At 32.5% G+C, this 20,732-nt stretch overlaps 1 protein-coding gene across 4 annotated transcripts in view; it reads left to right on the top strand.

Moving 5' to 3' along the window:
* LOC143226209 (CD63 antigen-like) overlaps nucleotides 1–20,031 on the top strand; it is a 34,859-nt gene extending 14,828 nt beyond the window's left edge. Inside the window, exons 2-6 of one of the 4 annotated variants that reach the window (XM_076456895.1) lie at nucleotides 7,081–7,155; nucleotides 8,420–8,521; nucleotides 11,961–12,092; nucleotides 12,713–12,796; nucleotides 19,180–20,031. In XM_076456895.1, coding sequence (XP_076313010.1) covers nucleotides 7,081–7,155; nucleotides 8,420–8,521; nucleotides 11,961–12,092; nucleotides 12,713–12,796; nucleotides 19,180–19,233 — 447 coding nt within the window. In that variant the 3' untranslated portion in view covers nucleotides 19,234–20,031. The remainder of the gene's footprint in view (nucleotides 1–7,080; nucleotides 7,156–8,419; nucleotides 8,522–11,960; nucleotides 12,093–12,712; nucleotides 12,797–19,179) is intronic. The other 3 variants (XM_076456894.1, XM_076456896.1, XM_076456893.1) reach the window with 3 other exon arrangements.
* Nucleotides 20,032–20,732: the final 701 nt, after the last annotated feature.

The raw sequence follows: 20,732 nt of genomic DNA, 5'->3' as shown, positions 1-20,732 counted from the left end.
TAGGTGCTTTCAATCTAGTTGTGGATCATCTTTCTCACCCCAACCAGATGTATCTGATGGAGTGGTCCTTAGATTCCCTTTCAAGAAGCTTTGCAGTCAGCGGGGTTCTCCCCAAGTGGATGCATTTGCTACAAGTCTCAGCCACAAACTACATCTTGTTTGGTGACCAATCCCTCAGCATCTGGTAGTTGATGCCTTCAGCCAAGATTGGTCCCACAAATATCTTCATATTTATCCTCCTATCTGATTACTTCATTGGGTAATTTCTCTCATCCATACCACTTCTTGTTGGGTATTTCCTTTTGCTCTTTAGTGGCCAGTTCATTTGTGGTTTCCATGGTTACAGCATCTGTTACTCTCCCCTCTTGTACCTCTTCCATTGTCTCTCTCCTTCCTTCATCAAACTTTGATGCCAGTCCTACATCCCACACTTGATGTTCTGCACCTTCATGCTTGGCTTTTTCATACAATTCTTGGTGAGGAGATCTGGTTTCTCCTGTGAAATTGCTTTCCTTTTATAAAGGCTTGTTTAGAGCATAATAGTCATAGTAGACTTAATAAATGTGTAGTGGTTGGGAGCTATACTAGTTTATTTAGATAACTGGATGGGATGCATCATACTAGTGTAATTCGTCTACTGTGCTATCAGTAGTGCCTTTTTACCGTACTGGAGGCTGGAATGCTAACTTCAAGAGGTAAGTTTCAACTTACTTACCCCAAAATGGTAGTATCTTATTAGGTTGTCCAGAAATAAATGTTGTGTTTGAACTGTGAAGTTTGGAAAAGTATAAACTAGTGTTGTAGAACATGCTTTAACCAAAGTAAGCAGTATTTGCTTCAACACACTTTTTCCAATGTGCACGATGTTGTTATGCCCCTGCTATAGAAGTAAAAATTTCTGTGATTTAATAAACTCCCTGAAAGCTTTTTCTGCAGCTGTATGGTTTTGAAAGCGTTTATTGTTCAAAAGGTTGTCAAAGTGTTTGAAAAAGTGAAAATCTGTATGGCAGTGGTTCTTAACCTTTTTCAGTGTTTGCACCCCTTTCAAATCAGTAATCATTTCTCGCACCCCCTGGAAACTTAAATATAAAAAAAGCTAAAAATACAAAGTTGATGTAATCAAAAATTTTTTTTTTAATCTTCATACATACAGCATACCTTTTTTCAAGACAAAAATTCAGGGTACATAATGAAAAATTAATTTCAATTTTGTTAATGATGTTTTTATTTAGCCTCTAATGCACAGTAAACTTAGTGACTTCGTTGCTGCTGTTTTTTCTCTATGATGGCATCAAATCTTGGCGTCTTTGTACTAAGTGCCACTCGCATGTCATGTTCAGAATTCAGCCGATTTCTGCATTTTGTTTGGATGTGAAGTAGACAAGAAAATCCTTGTTCACACAAGTAAGTAGTTGCAAATGGTACCAGCACTTCAAGAGCTTTCTTCGCTAATGCAGGGTATGCTTCCAGCTGAGAAGCCCAGAAGTGTTCCAGCTGACTATTGGTGAACTCCATTTGGATTTCACGATTGTGTCTAACGTCGATGAGATCTTCCTTGATGCGCTGACATCTTCCAAATTCTGCATGAAAGGATTCAGGATCCAGTTGTCATAGGTTTGCAGCTCTCCCACGAGAAGTAACCCTCAAATGAAGTGCGCAGCATCTGCATATGTTCAACAACTTTTGCAACAAAGTCTGGATGCAGGGTAGAATTTTCTGTGACTGTCTCTTCCAGGCAGGGGAAATTTGCCAAATTCCCCATCTTCACACGCTTTATCCACAAGACAAGTTTTTCTTTGAATGCAGCCAATTTCAGCTTGCAGTCACAATGTTGAGTCCCCTTCCTTGCAGAGAGAGATTGAGTTCATTGAGAGCTAAAAACACATCAGCCAAATAGGCAAGCATCTGAACAAAACTAGGTTCTTTGAAATATATAGCCAGTTCTTGTACCCTTTCACGGAGAAACTGATGAATTTCTCTTCTCAGTTCAAACACACGAAACAGCACACGACCACGTGACAACCACCTCACTTCAGTGTGGTACAAAAGAACAGTGTGTTCCTGACCCATTTCCTCACAAAGTGACTGAAACAATCGATGATTCAAAGCTCGGCTGCGAATAAAGTTTACAACCTTGACACAAATATCCAGAGTTTTCTTGAGATCTGGGGGCAATGTCTTTGCTGCAAGAGAGTGACGTGATTTTCAGATTAGGAACTTCTTTCCTCATTAATGCAGCAAACCCAGAATGATTGCCCAGCATTGCTGGTGCACCATCTGTACATATTGAACCAATTTTGTCAAGGTGAAGTTCGTTTCTTGAGAAAAATTCTTGTATTTTGTTAAGCACATCTATAGCTTGTGCAGTTGTCTTTAAGGACTGACAGAAAAGGAAACTTTCTTCCACTTTTTTCTCCTTCACGTAACGAACTACTGCCAATAGCTGACAACAGTTGGATACATCTGTTGATTCATCCACTTGTAGGCTAATCTTAACTGGACTAGCCTTGATGTCAGCTACAACTTGTTCCAGGATGTCAACACTCATGTCGATGATTCGGTTATGGATTACATCATTTGACAAAGACACTTGTTGGAGTTTCTTCTCAGCATCCTTGCCGAGAACAATCTTTGCCATTTCAAGGGCACATGGCTTGATCAGTTCCTCACCATTTCTTTGATTTAGCAATCTGGTATGCAACTTCATAAGAAGCACGCAGTAAAGGTTTCTCTGTTGGCGAAAATCCATAAGTCGGCAATGTGCCAACCTGATCAAACCTAATCAAACCTAGCTCTTTTGACCCTTAATGTCACAATGTCATTTCCTGCATCCCTGCCACCATGTTTGTTCTTGAAATGTTCATCAAGCTTTGATGGCTTCAAGTTCGCATTGGAGAAGAGTGTGCTGCACAGGATACACTGTGGATGTTGTGTCCCATCCTTCTCTGTAGTACAGGTGAAACCAAACTTGACATATTCGTCATTCCACTTTCGTTTCTTCGACATACTGCAGACAAATCTGGAAAAGAAACACATTCATGTGTAGGTGTTTTCTTTTTTTTTATGAATTATCTCTAAAATATGTGATGGAGAGACTGAAATACCTGGTTTAATCAGTAGATTTTTAGGCATGACAATACATTCTATGAAAATATTGTAACGGCTACACTGCTACAGTGATGATGTATGTTATGTAAACAACCCATCGCTCATTTAAATAAATGTGTAGAAAGCAAAATCTGAAATAATACATAACCAATCTTCCACCCTACTGTTATGCATCAGAAAAAACAACAACATTGAAACAGGGAGACCATAACTCACGTGTTGATGGCACGGATGGGTGGTGTGGACTGAGACGTGATGATAACCTCTCTCTCTCTCCGTGTTGCGCACGTGTCCTGTACGCGTCCCTTCCTCATTTATCCAAATGACATACCCGTTTGTTTACCCTGTATTGGAATCTGATGCAACTTTACTACTTCATTAGGAAATCAGGTTTAGGTTTAACTTTATCTCGGAACACTGCTGAAGCAAAAATGTTTCTTCTTAGGAGAAATATAAAGCATACTCTTATGTAAAAATATAGATTTGCTTTAATTATTCATGGGCATCCTCGCACCCCTGGTTAAGAACCCCTGCTGTATGGGAAAGATCTGGGGAATAAGGTGAATGAGACAGAACCTGATTCCAAATTCAATCAATTTTTGGAGCATAAACCTTGACAGGTCTTATAACATTGATTTTGTTGATCTTCAGTTAGGTCATGCAGAACTCACTTATCCAACTTTTTTGTTTTTCAAATTGCACTCTAGCCTTTTTGCAAGCTCAAGTACTGTTGTGCAAGGGTCTGTCTCAGTTGCTTCCCTTAATGTGTTTTTATCAAAGGATGGCTTCCTTCCATGACCATTGTGGTCTTCAAGACTTTCATCTCCATGTTGAAACCTTTGGAACCAATGCTCAACTGTATGTTCAGTAACAGATCCATGGCCAAATGCCTGGTTGATGTTCCACGTAGTTTTAGCAGCTTTTCATCCAAGTTTGAAGTCATAGAGCAAAATCATACGAAAGTCCTTCTTGTCCATGCTACCTTTGGGGTTGCTAAACTTTCTCTGAGTAGGATTGAAACAGCAGACAATTAAGACACCTTGTAAGTGACAAACATTAGATTAAACAAATCAACCAACAATAAGCTACTCAATATTCAGCTTCTAAATGTCACCATGAGAATTCCGACAATTATTTTTGGACAACCTAATATTTTCTTATTTTTATTTCAATTTTTCTTCTTTACTTTGGAGAGCAATTAACTTCCCACAACTGTCTGCAGGCAGTGAAGGGTGATATAGATGTGGGATGTTGTGGGCTTGAGTACCCACATCTTACTATCCTTATTTCTATATCTATTGCTACTCTTTTATTTCCTATGTGAGACTGGTGAATGGAGGTTAGGATTGGTAGATGGTGTATCCCCACTGCAGTATGGGTTCTAGATCTACTGTCAGCTCCAAAACCTAGGGTACATTTTATAATCTTGCATTATAGCTTGTATCCTGGGATCTTTTCAATTAGTGCAGTGATTGTTGTATAGTTTATTTTTCTTTTGGCTTGTTTTTTAAGTTATAACACACACACACACACACACACACACACACGTGTAGTTATGCATGGTGAATATAGAATTGCAGTCAATATTTCTTCTTCAGTATGGAGTCACACTGTTGGTGTTGACCATATGAACATTTCATGATGTTAGAAAGACATGTAGATTTAAGAAATCTTGATTGAAATAACATAAAAACCCTATAACCCAAGTGTTTTCAAAAGGTTGACCTTTCTTCTTCAGAGACAAACTGGGAGTTTATAGAATTTAAAGATTTGGCAAAATCACAGCCATTATTTCATCTTTTGTTATAATCATTATGGTGTAAATGTTTTGCCTGACATAACTCTGCCATCACATTTTTATTTATATGTAATCAGATACCATGCAGTATTGAAGGTTATGTTTCTATAATAAGTTGTATCATGATACACCTCTGATGAAATACTGTGATATTTCTGTTGTATAGGCACTTCCTTACTCTGAAATGATGTCATGTGAAAGAAACCATCAATTGTATAAAACTTTGTATATATACTGATTCATGTATAGTGTGTGTTTGTGTGTACTGGAATGTTATGTTGTATGTACGATCTAAGACATAAATAAGTGATATACAAGGTACAAAATTGGGTATCCACTGATAATTTTATCACAAAAAACTTCATTCATTAAGAAAGGTAAACCTCCTACTTGCTTGAACAAGAGAAATATCTATCAATTCCCTCTGATGTGTTAGCTTTGTGTTTCTAAAAAATGAAAAACAAATGTTTTGTTTAAGTAATCCTCAAGTTACCAACATGTTTTTATACTGCTCCAGTGCTTTATATTATAAAAAGGCAGGTGGGTGAAATTTTAAACTCCTAAGACATCTCCAGAACTATGAATGCATTCTTTAAAATGTGACTTTTTTTTTTTTTCAAAATAGTTTAAACATTTGCTAATGTTAGTTTGCACTATGCTAATCATCATTTGTATTATGTAATAACTTTTATCATGTAAATGTATTTGCATGAAAAATGTGACAAGTTGGAAAACAGTTATTCGGAAAAATATATCCCATGTGTCAAAACTACACATGTAAAAATGCATGTGATCATACGCCTCATAAACAAAGGAATGATCTTAACATATTGGGTCTCAAGCCTCTTTTGCCGATACTTTCCTGGTTCCCACTAGTCAATATAAAATTACTTTTTTTAGGAAGAGTGTACATGAAGCTGTTGTGAGCCAGCCAATAAGTGGCTCTTTAAAATGAAAATAGAGCATGACTCACTGATGGGTCATGTGGGAGCCAACACGTTAACCACCATGCTGCATTGATTAATTTTATGATTTTCAGGCTAGTACATTACTCGTCATAAAGAAGTAACCACAAAAATAGGGTAAAAACAACCCATTTTCTATGTAAAAATACATAATGGGTCTGAAACTTTGTAGAATGGATGGCAACTGCTTGTTGTGGTGACACAAGTGTAGAGGACAACATTTCGAAAGTCTTTTGCCTTTTGTCTTCAAGTCAGTGATTTGAAGATGAAAGGCGGAAGACTTTCAAAACATCGGCCTCTACACTTGTGTCTCCACAATAGGCAGTTGCCGTCCATTCTACAAAGTTTCATCATGAATACTCTGCCTAAACAATCTATCAAAGAATACATAAGGGGTCTATTGCAATAATTGGTTGTTCTGAACCCAGGTAGATGTATGTAATATATATATATATATATAAAAATAATTATTAAAAATATTTAAAAACCATTGGTAATTGTTTGTATATTCTAGGTTATTTTGATGCTAAACTGGCTCTTAAGCTATTGAAAATGATTAATTATATTAATTTAATGTGGATTGGATGTAATGGATAAAAAACGTAAAAATTCTTTGTACTTATGCTTGAATAGAGTATACGTGTGATTGTAGGATAAAAATTTGCATGTGAAGGCCTTTGTATAAAAGTATTTTAAAAGGAGTTTTCTCACTTTTATTATTGAGTAAAATTAGGATATCTGGTTATTGAAGCTATTGGATGTTGATCATTTGAAAGGCATAACAGTATTGGTTAATAGCATTAAAAATTAAACTATTTTCAAAAGATGAGATTTAATGTACTTGGATATTACACTTGTGAAAATGAGAGCTGATTTGTTAATATTGCATTAAAACAATAGATGTACATTTTAGTATTTTGTTGTTTGCTGAACTTTTAGCTCAGCTTTTGTAAATGTTTTATATAAAAATTACTAAGACATATATAATATTCAAAAACTGTAACTCATATTTATGAAAAGCTAAAAGTATTAGTAAGAGTATTAATATGTTGAAATAGTTGTATGCATCAATAATTTTGTATCAAACCTATGTCTTAGGTCAATTGTTCTGTAAAATCATTAGTGTTTTATTCGTAGTTTTCAGGTGTTAATGACATTGTGTATTTACTTATCTCTACAAATATATATATATATTTTTTCTTTCTTCAGTTTGGTATTCTGACATTTATTCTACTTTTTGTTGAAGTGACAGCCAGTATTTTAGTCTACTTCTACAGAAATGAGGTATGTGTTTAAAGTGCGACTGGTAAATTTTACGTTAGCTAATGGTATTAAACAGTGGTTTGCAATGAGTGGTCTATATTTATGTGAGGTTTCTTAAAGACAAAAAATATAATTTAGTTAAGGTTTTGTACATAATAATAAAACAAGAAGTAAGTTAAAAAAAAAAGTTTGCAAATCATGTTAAAGAAAATCATAATAAAATTTTAGTGTTTTTGACAGTTGGGTCTACCTTCATCAATGGCAAAAACTAACCTGTTTTATATAAATGTATATAGTTGAATCAAACTATTTTTCCACTTATAAATGTATTACAATGAATCTCCATCTCTTGTATACCAGATATCCTATCTTTTGGTAAATATCTTAATACACTAGTGAAGGATTTAACCCTTGATTAAAGCTGGACAATTAATGGTAATTGATAGCCCTAATAATATATTAATACAGTGTTCCTCAAACTATGGTACATACAAGCAAAAAATAAAAACTGATGATGAGTGCTTCCAGCCAATTACCTTCTCCCTAGGCAGCAGTTCAAAAGTAAAAGTAAATTTTAACAGCAGCTGCTGTTAGTCAGTTGCCTTTCATCTTTTCAGAAGATTGAGAAGGGAAAAAAAAAAATTTGTTTAATGGCAGTGTTAAGGTCTTTAGCAGGTTTGCCATGACAAGTATGGGGTGAGTAAGATTGGTGGCAATGGGAATTGAATCCAATACCTTTAAAACAAAAGCGCCCCCCCCCAAATAAATCACCAAAGTTAAACAAGTTTGAAGTGAAAAATATTTTAAAAATCAAATTATAAGGCTAAAATCAAGCAGAGCACAGGTAATCCATTATGTAGCCTTGAGCTTAACAACAAATGAATATAACAGCAGTATTTTGTTTATTTGGATAATTGCAATTATGTAAAACAATAATAATTAGAAACTTTAATTTAGAATTTTTATCAGTTGATTATTTTTGTGATAAATAATATAATCGTAATTCCAGTTAGTAGATTGTTGGACTTATTGAAAACTAATGATAAATATATTGTAATTGTTATTAAATGATTTGTCTGTGCAACATTAGTCAATATTATCACTACTCGGAGGTAACAAATTAAAGTGCCAGTCTTTACCCTTGATTACCACTCACTTCAAACACTACATATATATATATATGAGTGTGTGTGTGTGTGTACGGAATACTTATTTTCATGATGTTTGATTGATTAACAAGAAGGTTAAAAATATTCTGATAATTTTATTTCTATCATTGTTTTAGGTGGATAATGCACTGAGGGAGAATATGAGTAAAACTATGAAGAATTACAATATGCATTACCATATGACTGCCACACAGACTTGGAATGAAATGCAGTCTAGTGTAAGAACTGACTTATTGATGATTTTATAAGAAAGTATTACTTCAGTACAATCTGCTCAGCTCATTAATGGGATAGTGTTGTGTAGAAGGTTATACCACCAGAAGAAATAGCTAACATATCGTATTAATCAACTGTTGGAGGAATCAAAAACATTAATAATCAGAAACACTAATTTTGATTAGTTGATTATTCTTGTGAAAACCAGTTTAATTGGAATTTTGAATAATCACTTTTGGAATAACTGAAAACAGTAATGATTGGAAATAATACCTGTAGTTTTAGGTTTAAAATTGTTTACAGAGTTTAAATAAACATGTGCTGTGGGCATGACTCAGCTCATTAAGACAAACTTGGATTGTTGTATTATTGTTACTTATTTCAACCTGTATCTATTTAGACATAATTTTAAGGAAGTCATAAAGCAAATGGTGTTTGCATTGTTGTGCTATAAGTGTTAGAAGATACTTCATGATATATTAGGTTTCATGCAATGGGCAATTTACAAGTACTTTTTTCGTAGAATTTTACTTTGAATTGAAAATATAACATACTTATTTATTCGTATTAGACTCATTATTGACAAGTTTTATAAGATATTGAAAGAGACAGATGGAGGAAAATTGGCACTTTAAGAGACTTGTCTTAATTCTAAAACTTTATTCTTATAAACATTAAATTTTGTTTCTTTAATTCAGCATGTTAGATACTTGGTTAAGATTTACAAAGTAAAAATTAATTTGGTACCAGAAATATATTCAATAAATACATTCACGATTTATTTGAAAATGTACCTGTAACCAAAAATCCTTGCTTAATATCAGAGCTTTGTCTGTCACATTGGTAAAACACCCAATCACCACCCAATGGTTATTATTACAAAATAACAAAAACTATAAAATCCTATCTTAATAGTTCAATAACAATTGAGCATCCATTATCCACATATGGAAACAAAAGAAATCAATCTATTTACAAGTTGCAGTATCTAAGACAAACTCTTCTGCTAAAGTTAACTTTCCCAGACTAAGTATCCTGAATATGTCACAAATCACATGATGAAAATTAGTATTTAAAACTAATATTTGTAATATTTTAAGTGAATATGAAATACTGTTATTATATCAGAGATTTACTAGAAACAGTTTGTAATATTTATTTTGAAAGAGTTTAGATGTAAACATATCCCAGGGTAATAAAATAATGCATCATTACTAAAAACACTTTAACTACTGTATGCCTAGTAAAATATTAAATGAAAAACTTACTGGTGTGAATTATAACATTATATTACTTTAACAAATGTTGGATGCAGATTTATTACTTCCAAACTAAAAAGAAATATTTTATCTTATTATATTATAGAGATTATCCACATTAGGGAAATGTAAACAAAGATAGAAAAATTGTATTCTTTCTTGTAGAAAAATCACATCCAAGTGCAAATAATGTAATTAGTATTATATCATTACTCTTATGGTATTATTACTTTATTATAATTTAAGTTCTGTGGGATAGATTTTAGATGGATCAAAATCTAAATTATTAATAGCAATTAAATCATCACCATAATCGGATTTAAAGGCTTATGAACTTGGTAATATTAACTTTTTCCAATAGGTATTTTCATAGAGATATTGATAGAAATTTGATATATTCAAAGAAAAAATTGTCCCCACAGGAATACCAGTTATTTGTTAAATGTTTGTTTTTTAAAGACTACATTTATTATAAGTGCAGAAATTAAACATTTTACATTGATTTGTAATGAAACTATATTTAGAAATAACTATCTGCATTTAGAAAAATATCAACTTCAAAAAATTAAGTCTTGCAAGGCTATTTCAATATGTAAAGTTGTATGTGGAAACACTTCATCAACTGGCTGGTTTTGCACATATGTCATTTGGATTGTGTTTGGTGTATGTTTTTTTTATAAGATCAGCAGTTTATGCATATGTGGTTTGAGAAAGATGCACATAATAGTATTATTGTTCAATACTGCCTTCAGTATCCTTATATTTTCTGCATGTTTCTTGTTTGTTATTTGTTTGGAAAAAAACTGCTTCTTCCATGTTGCTGATTATAAAATGAACCTTGGCAGAGGTTACAGTTTGCTTTTCTAAGGTGTGAATCCCTTTCTAACCATTCATGAAAATGAAAATTAAATTCACAATAAGAACAGTGTTTATTTTGTATTGGTCTTGTTAACATTATATACAATATTCATATGTATTGAATTATCTAATTCCTTTTAATTTTTTAGATTTGGTAAACTTTGTATTAAGATTAATTATTGTTGTTTATTCATTAAGAAGAAGAATTTTTAATATAAGACAAGCAAAGGCACTTGTCTTATGTCCAGGGGAACAAAGACTGAATATAGGGCATGAACTAATAAATCAAGAATTTGCATTTATATGCATAATTTATTTCACATATAATTTACTTTACAACTACTTTAATTACATTATTATTTTAACTAATCCCTTTTAGTGTTGATTATACTCTCAGTACATTTTGAGAGTATAAAAAATGTAAAAAAAAAACGAGATAATATTTTGCCAACTTGTGCAAAATAAAGATTTTGATTATCCTATTCTCTAACACCCGACATAGAATTGATCATATGTAAAGCAATAGGTTTTCAGATGAAGCTTTCTCATTTTAAGGGTTTAAACTTGTGTTTTTATTGCCATTTTTGTCTGGCAAATATGTGAATGTTTGATATTTTAAAAAATAATTTGGAATTTTCTCAGAGAAACTTAAGAAAAAGAGAAAAATTGAAGAAAAATCTCAAAATAAAAACTGACCCAATACTGTGGGGAATCATTAGGTAAGGAAACATATTTTTGCTGTGAACATGATGCACCTGAGTGATAACTACCTTATGATGTCTTTTTGGTCCAGCACATCATTAAGTTTGGTTTAGGTTGGTCCAAAGATCATGGGATAGTTTGCAAACAAAGTTTTTACTTTTATAAATATATGTATACATATATTAGCATGTATCATTATAATTTTACTATTATTGTTTCTGTATGTAAAGCTTTTTTAAACTTCATTAACATTTTTGGGTCAATTCATTGTCTAAATTTAAAAACATTTCACAATTCATTCAGAAACTTCTTGATTATTTCTAGGCCTTGAATTGATATTCCAAATTTTAAAACCTTTTCAAGGATTTCCAGGACCTCTGTTTTTCTGATATTGCTAAATAATTAGCTTTATTAAATATAAAGAAATGACATTCAGTCAAACAGGTTTTAAGTGCTCTTTTGCATTTCAGCAGTTTAAACAGCAAATTTGACATCTTTTAAAGTATGTATATCTGTATGTTTATATATATGTGATGAAACTAGTTCATTTAGTCATTATGTCTGCAACTAAAAGCAAACATTTTGGTTACAGTTTGGTATCTTTTTTTTTTTTTTTTTGTAGTTAAAATGTTGTGGAGCTAATAATGCAACAGAATGGGGACAGTACTTTGATGATGGTAAACTACCCTATAGTTGCTGTTCAGAAGAGAACCCTACTAAAGAGTGTAACCTGTCAGTTAATTATTACAAATCTGTAAGTTTGTCAGTGTTTTGGGTTATTTGTTAAAATTATGTAATTATTGTGTATGAATTTTATCTTTCCAAAATTCATTGTTACTTAATATCAAAATGTATAATTAAATATTGGTGAGCGACCACATTGTTTTGGGAAGCATTTACTTTTTTCCTCTGTTTTCTCTCAGTTTTTTCCTTTGTGTATTGCAATAATGTTTTTTTGTTAGTATCACTATTCGATTTCTCACAGGATAAATCACTTAAGCCAATAACAAATTTAGTTTACTATAATTAACATTTTAAAATAAGCAGTGATCTTGATTGTTTAGTAGTGAAGGTTCATATGATCATATGTAGTAGGTTTTTCATGTTGTGCCAAATATTTTGGTATATATGACCATATGAGAGTGTAAAAATTGTTAAAACTCAACTTTGTAAACTTTATTATAGTTTTTAACTTCATAATTTATGATATCATAAGAATTTCACTGTAAACTTTCTTTTTGAACAATGATTAAAGTCCTATAAAAATGTATAGTATTTTTAATGTAAAACAATGATCAGTGTTTTTCTTCATTAGATAACATAGTTTCTGATGATGCATCTTATATGAATTTATCAATGGCTTTGAATTTGTAGGGATGCACTGATGCATTGTTTAGGTTTCTGGAAGACAAAATTCTGATTATTGGAGGTATTGCCATTTGGATTTTATTTGTACAGGTTAGACTTTGCTTTATTATTTTGATCTTAGCTTTATGGTTATTTGTCATTATAATAATCAAGAAAGTTGTTTTGCTTTGACAGGTCTATAAAATACTTGTATATTTTTAAAAAGCTTGTGCATAAAAAAAGAAAGTCGGAATGTAGAATTAATTAATTAATATTCTTGAAAGTACTATAGGTAAATTTATAATGCTAGTAAAAGCTGGCTTTAAGGCAAGTTAAGCAATTCAGCTGGATAAGGCCATATGAAGGCACAGCATAGACATTTTTTTAATGACTCTGTAACTGCAAAATTATAAATCTCCCTCCCTAAAAAAAAACAAAAAAAAAAAAACAGTACAGTAACCAGTTAACAAATTGTGTTATACACTTTTATTGCATAGTAATGGATAACACTAGTTTTAATGCTTATGGCAACAAGCACGATAAGAAAGGTTCTAGCATGAATAGTTAAAGTATTCAAAATGTGGTTTCTAACATTCTTTGTGACAGTGTTTAATAAATGTATTTTTAAGTTTATCGACATGGTATCTGATATTGGTAAAATTCACACAAAACAGTTATAATAATAATAATAATAATAAACCTGTTTTGAGTTGACTGATTTATCTATCTTAATCATTAAGCAGCAAAGTTCTAAAAATGAGTATAAAGTCTAATCTATCAATCAGTTCATCACTTGCCACCTTATGTAGATGAATCCATAATGTATAGGTGATATTACTCTAAATATATTTACAGTTCTCGTTAATTTACTATAGTATTTTATATGTAGACAGGGTTGTTCCATGTGTAAACTTTAATAAGTGGACTTGTCAATAGATGTACATATGTATTTATTTCAAAAACTAAAAATTAAGGAAAAAAATACCTCATAAGGAAGGATAGCACAAATCATACACAGCATATCGAAACTTTAGATGAAATGCAATTAAATGTAAATTCGTGAGAGAGAAAAAAAATCACACTGACAATACAAACATCCAATACCAGGGCACATATAATAAGGTGGATCATCATTCTACCAGGGCACATTATGTGATGACCCATCTTGTGATTTGTGCTTCAATGTTGAATGTTTGTACAGGGTGTTTGGAAACTCACTTATATATTTATCAACAGACATGTTTCAATATAGAATATAGGAGGTAAATATGAATGACAATTATAAACAATGTTGAAAGTGACCCTCGTTGGCATCAATACAGACATAGATCCTTCTTATTTTGTTTCTAAACACTGCAATCAGTTGCTGGCTTGAAATAGACTGAATGAATGCTGTTATCGCTGCTTTCAAACTGCACAGTGACTTTCCGAACACCCTGTATTATGGCTGCAACTTTCTTTCTTCTCTCTCTCATGAATTTAGATTTAGAAATATATATGTACATACAGATATTGATAAAACTGAATTTTACAAAGTTTGACTATTCTGATATGGTACTTTCCTCTTCCAACAATATGGACTATTCTTGTTTATTGCAGCCTTCTATATGCAAACGTTTTTATTACGCATGTCGCAAGCCCTCTACATCCCCCATTTGAATCAAATGATTCCAACGTGCATCTCATGAAAATCATTATGCATCACCTAACTACCAATAAGATTATAGTACTCTCATGTGATGCATGTGACTCCCTCTGTGTGCCTCTATCAAACTGTCACTTCTTGTTTGGCTGTACTTGTACTCAGAGGCTTAATTTGTTTTACTTGTTCACTGTTTGATGTCACATTACTCTTGAAATGGTTCAATTTCACATTATCAGTTTGTTTTTTTATCTTGTTCTTGGGATCTTTTGGGTTGTGATGCTGTTTTATCTTGCACCCATTTACCTGCTCTTTATTTCCAGGATTTGCATATGGGTGCTTCATCTGACACGTTTTACCATGGAATCTTACCTCAGTTTTTGGTGGGCTTTTCTCTCCTGGTCTATGGATGACAAAGATGGACATCTCCAATGTCTATTTGCATATTCCCATCTTGGAATAATCTCATCCTTATCTCTGATTTATCCACCAAGTGGTGATATACCAAATTTGTACCATATCCTTTGACTCCTTATGTTTTCTGTTGGGTGGTAAGAACTTTTGCTCTTCATTTTAATGTCCTGGAACTGTGTTTCCATTTTATCATGGATGACTGGCTAATTCTGGTCCTTTCCAAACAGGAGTCGACCTGTTTTATGGAATTGATAGTTCATAATGTCCATGTCTGCTCTCTCACTTTCTGTATGTAAGATTCTGTTGCTTTTGGGAAGGGGATCTTTTATAGCACTGGTAATCCATCTTGGAAGTGCACACATGTGCTCTGTAAAGTGGACTTTGAATGACCAGCAGAAACTTGTTAAGGATTATTTGGATGTTTCCATCACTCTTCCTACATCCATTATAAATAGTCTCCTTTGGTGGTTAGACAAAACTTGCACACTGGCAGGTGTTCTACTTCCTCATCATTATTTGGAGCTATGTAAGTTTACGGATCCATCCCTTTAGGGCTGTGTTGAGTGGGTTGATCACCAGCAGGTTTCAGTTTGTTAGTCTGTACTAAAACAGTTTTTACATGAACCCCTAGCCATTTATTGGGCTTTGGATCATTTTCTTTCCATTCTCAGATAATGTTTTTTAATGATCCATTCTGACCATTCCACTGTGATGGCTTCTGTCACTTGCCAATGTATCACCTAGTTTAGATTCCTTTGTTTTCATACTTTGATCTCTTATACTGGGCCCACAAACTACATTCATGATAGGGTTAAATTAATGTATTGTTTTTGGGCCCAAAAATAGATATTTAGGTGTGTCACATTGTATGTTGAATGCAGCATTGGTTCATGTTAGATGCTTGTGATCTCCAGATACAAACTCTGTAGTTTCATAAGAATTAGGGATTCAAATTACCAATATTTACAAGCTGGAATATATAACAAGAACCTCATATCTTTTCTATTTGTTGAAGTATGGCTTATATCTTGAATCAAACACAGTGGTCCTACTAACCTCTTCCTGTTTGGAAGTGGGCCCTTGTATACGCATATTTCAATAAATGACATGTATAACCAATCAAAAGTTCAGAATATGCCCATATTCACTTTGTCAGTCATTCTAAAGTGCTTGGAAGCTATCTCATTCTTTCGAACCAAGATCTCAAGCAGGTAGGTTCTTTTAAGTCTGCTTAAAATTACATATTTTTTTAGACAAAACACAGCTTAATTATTAAGCTTGATAAATTATAGTAGAATTCTATGGTATCAATATAGTTATTTATGAATTTTTGGTAATTTCAAATGTATGTGTATAAAACCTAAAAAAATTATTTCGTTTTGCATTCTACACATGCAAAATTTAAAAAGGCTATGCAACCTATGAAAAGCAGCAAAAAGAGTACAAAGGTTGTTGTAACTAGAAGATATAATTGTTTGCCTTACTTATTTATTTCGTGTTCTGTGTTCTAAGAAAATAAGTTTAAAAATGTATTTATAAATAATAATGATAATAATCTGTATACATATATAATGTATCATAATACAATAATTGAAATGTGACTGTATTTCACCAAATACTAGTCTATTAAAGCAAAACCAAGTCAGGTCACTTTGTAAAGACTAAATATTAGTTTTATATTATTGGATAGTGATATGAGTGCATGTGCACTTTTTTAGTGCAAGTTCTGTAAAGTTAGCCAGGCACGACTGGAAGGTCAGTATAATAAAAATAGTGAATCTATATAAGAGAATAATGTTATGAGATTTAAGTTATTTATACTAAACATTTATGTTTTCATGTTATCATTTGTAGTCATTCTAGAATTGAAAAAGTATAATGTATATTTATTTCCTAGTTTTTTATGGTGGTTACAAGGTTGGTAAAATTGTCAGACCCATATAATTAGGGTAGATAAAACAACAGAGAAAATGTGAAGTTTCACTGAAAACAAGCATTTGAAATGTAATTAGGAGGTTTTAAAGATTACACAACTACTATTTGAGATTTTTGTGGCAAAGAATAGTTTTTGTAATCGTAATATGAAAATCACTTCATGCTCAGGCTTGTAATGAAAGATTCAGTATTTTCACAAACAAATTTTTAGTTAAAATACTTCCTTAAAGAAAACTGATTTTTTTTGTACAAAAAAACTTCCAAACTTTACTAAAAGTCTACCAAATTTTGTAAAGGTACATGTACTACATCAAAAGTTATAGTATAAATATATAACATGACAAAAGGATTAATTGTATATCATGTACTGGGTGCTTTCCACCTTGTAGCAGATTGTCTTTCCTGTCCTGACAAGGTTTATCTGACAAAGTGGTACTTTCCTTGTCTTATTTCCCAGTGGCTTAAAAAGCTGTGGGATGGTCTTCACATTGATGCTTTTGCCATCGCCCTCAATCACCAGTTACTCCTCTTAAGTTTTTGGTTTCTCATCCTCGGGCTCTGGCTATAGAATTCTTCAGCTAGAATTGGACACATAAATTCCTCTATCTTTATCCTCCTTCCAATCTGATTGTTTCATCAGGTAGTTTCCCTGATCCATTTCAGTTTGTGCCATGTTCTTCTGATTGCTTCCTACTGGCCAGCCCAACCATGTTTTCCTTGATTACTCCACCTACAATTATTCCCTCCAGTACCCCATTACCTTAATACCTAACCTCCTTTGTCAACCCCAATTATGAGTTCTGTCTTTAATCTTCATCTCTGGCTTTTGTCCAGTTCTTGGTAAAGAGATCTGGTTTCTCCCAATGTGTAGCTTCTCATCTGGCCTAGTCCATCCATTATTCCTCTGTGTAAGTGTATCAGCAAAAGTGGAAGTTCTTTTGCATGTGGGACTGGGTTCAGAGATTTACTACTGCTCATCCTGTTGTTCCTGATGTATTCAAGTTTCTTTGGTCTCCTTAGTTTCAGGTTATCTGGCAGCTATATCCCATGTCTTTCACCTTTCCCATTACTGCAGGGTTTTTCTCTCGCCCATCTTTACCATGTTAATCCATTCTTTCCAGATTTGTCAACCTTCTTAATGAACTGCCCTTTGGGATTGGGATATTAATATGGTCCTCCATTCCATTCCTTTATCTCTGTTGAAACCTGTATTTTCATGTTATTTGTTTCACCTGCCCATTTAGGTATATTCCCTTTTCCTTCTGCTGTGTGGGTGTCAACAGTCTGACTTGTCTGCCATTGACGTTATACGTGCATTTTACTGCCATACCCATCATCTCTTTTATCTGGATCATTCCCTTCTCCTTAAAACATGAGTGGCTCTTGAGGGTAACTCCTCCTTTTTGCTGATTTCCCTATCTGCTATTCCTCATCTCTACCCGTCTTGACCCAGATAGACCCTTACGTCCTGTGCATGTCCTTCATTCTTATATTACACACATGGCTTCCTTTCCTGTTTCTTTATTTCTTAACAACCTTCTTTACCTAGGAGTTTTCCCCTTTTACCCTTACCAATTGAGTTCATTGATTGACCCAGCTGGCTTATTCTGCCTTGTCTCATTCCCAGTGTACTATGTATTGTGTTATCTTTTATAAAATCTGATATCTTGCTTCTTATCTTCATTGACCTTTGGAGGAATTCCTGTAATCAGACATGTAGACCAACCTTAACATGTTTGTCTTCCATTATTTACATTATATCATAGTTTAGGCTTCCTCTGGTTTTCACCTTCCTCAGGTATCTGTTTTCAATCTTTGGTGGGACTCTAACACTGGGTCAGTCTTAAGTAATTATTTATTTTCTTTCATAGATCTACTTTTCATATCTATTGGTAGATAGGTGATGTGATGATTTGTAGAAGACACATGTTGGAATCATTTGATTCCAGTAGAAGGATGTGGAAAGCTTGTGGCATGCATGCTAAAAATTTCATATAGGGGGAAGCAATGAAGGAAAAGAACAATCTTTTGAGAAGAGGGAAGTACTTATTGAAAATACACTTTCAGTATAGGAAAATTAACAATTAATATATGCAAGTTTGTCAGCTTTTTGTAGACTATTACTTCAAACTGTATATACATTGTAACTAAACATTTGAATATAATAATATTAAGTTACATCTTAGTACTTACCCATTTATAGATATGACTATCTGTTGATTTTTGAGTATTTCAGATAGGGTATATTTCTGGAGTTTTATAAAATGAGTGTAGAAATACTTTTTTTTTTCATTTGTTTTTTCTACAGATTTTATGACAATCAAATTTAAAGGATAGGATACTTTCTGTTGTTTATAGAAACGGGTAATTAAAATCTGCTAAGTTAGGAACATGGTTATTTTGTTCACAGTTATGTTAACAGCAACTGTTTTTGACTTTGTTAAAGATCTTAGATTGATTTTTGAGAAACATTAAGTAATAATGTTTTAATTTTCTGTTTCAGGTCATTAGTATAATTCTTTCATGTTGCCTCACCTCTTCCATTAAAAGAGAATAAGAAATGGTATAAAGAATTGAGGTGCAACATTTTACTTTGTACATGCACAGTTTCCTTAAGATTCTTTCCAAAAAGCTAATTGCTCAGGAAGTGACCTTGATCTTATTGTTTTTCTGAATAATAAAGTTTGTGCTGTAATGGATGATAATTGTACATACAAAGTGACATCAAGACAGTGTCAGGAAAACTGTAGATGTGTTTTTGTCTGAAAAGAAGAGTTTAAAATGTTATGTTTTTAAACAGAGAACCTCTATGTAGACATGTTTGTAAGATTTGAAAATCTGTTCATATAATTAACCATTTGAATTATCTGGAAGTAGGAATATTATGGAAATGTTTTTTTATTAGAAGTTGGTATATTTTCTGCCAATTTGTGATTAGTAACTGATATTTTTATATATTGTGTGAAAATATTTCATAGAATAATTGAATAATTGTTAGTTTGTGTTGTTGACATTTGAAGAAAACTTAAGTTTTATTAATTTACCTCACTGTGCTATGAAATTAGAATAACTTTACATGTACTTTTATCATAAATAATATGTGGTTCTATTGTATGACATTGGTTCATTTTGGTAGTGAAAGATAAAAGTTGTATATGTATTGACTTGTAGCTAATATTTCTTATAGAGTTTAATGTTGGCAGTTGAAAATCATTTATTTATTTGTATATTTGTTATTTTCATAGATTATTTGCACTTGTTCCTTGGTAAACCTTTTTTTTTAATCTGAGATTGAAGAATATTTTGTTTTTTAATAAACTACTAGAAATCAAAAACAGTCCTGGTTCTGTTCAAATACTTTTGTGAGTTGAGCTGAATACTAAAGATCAACAGTGAAATATTACTGACTCATTCAGAAGGTGATCTGTTTAGTACTTTATTTGTCTTTGAAACTATTAACATGATTGGAAATAGATCCAGTCTTCATTCTCTAAGACTTCATACATGTACAGAAATATTAGAAAATAGATCCAGTACACTGTCAAAACTTTTAGACTCGTACATTAGTTTATTACTAATGTAGTTTCTAGACCTGCTCCCTTGTATTTTCTTTATCGAGCACAATATGATAACTTGATTTGTACAGGTTTTAATATAGTCAGTTATCTGTACCCATTACTTCTAATAGATAATTTTGGACAATTGCATTTTCCACTGATTTATGCAGCTGAGTATGATACCATACCTTTTGAAAGCACAATAAAATGTGCACATCTCTTCATACTTATAATTGCTTAACTGTCTGAAACCTTCACCAAAGTGGTTGCATGCAATAACATAAGAGCATTTTGCTCATCTCTTCTGCAGATGTGAACCATCAACACTGGTTTGAACTAATCTTTAAAGAAAACAGACAGTAGAAATTATGATCTCGATAAACACGTGTAAACACACCTTACACATTGTTCTTTGACAAACTATAGGGGTGAAGTAAGTCTTCTAAGTTTTAAACTGAAATCATTGTTTCTTATTAATAATTAATTATGCCAGTTGTGG

Source organism: Tachypleus tridentatus, chromosome 9 (assembly GCF_004210375.1).
Source record: "Tachypleus tridentatus isolate NWPU-2018 chromosome 9, ASM421037v1, whole genome shotgun sequence".
Classification (NCBI taxonomy): Eukaryota; Metazoa; Arthropoda; class Merostomata; order Xiphosura; family Limulidae; genus Tachypleus; species Tachypleus tridentatus.
Note: the sequence above shows the minus strand (reverse complement) of the source record. Positions and strands in the feature narration are given on the sequence as shown.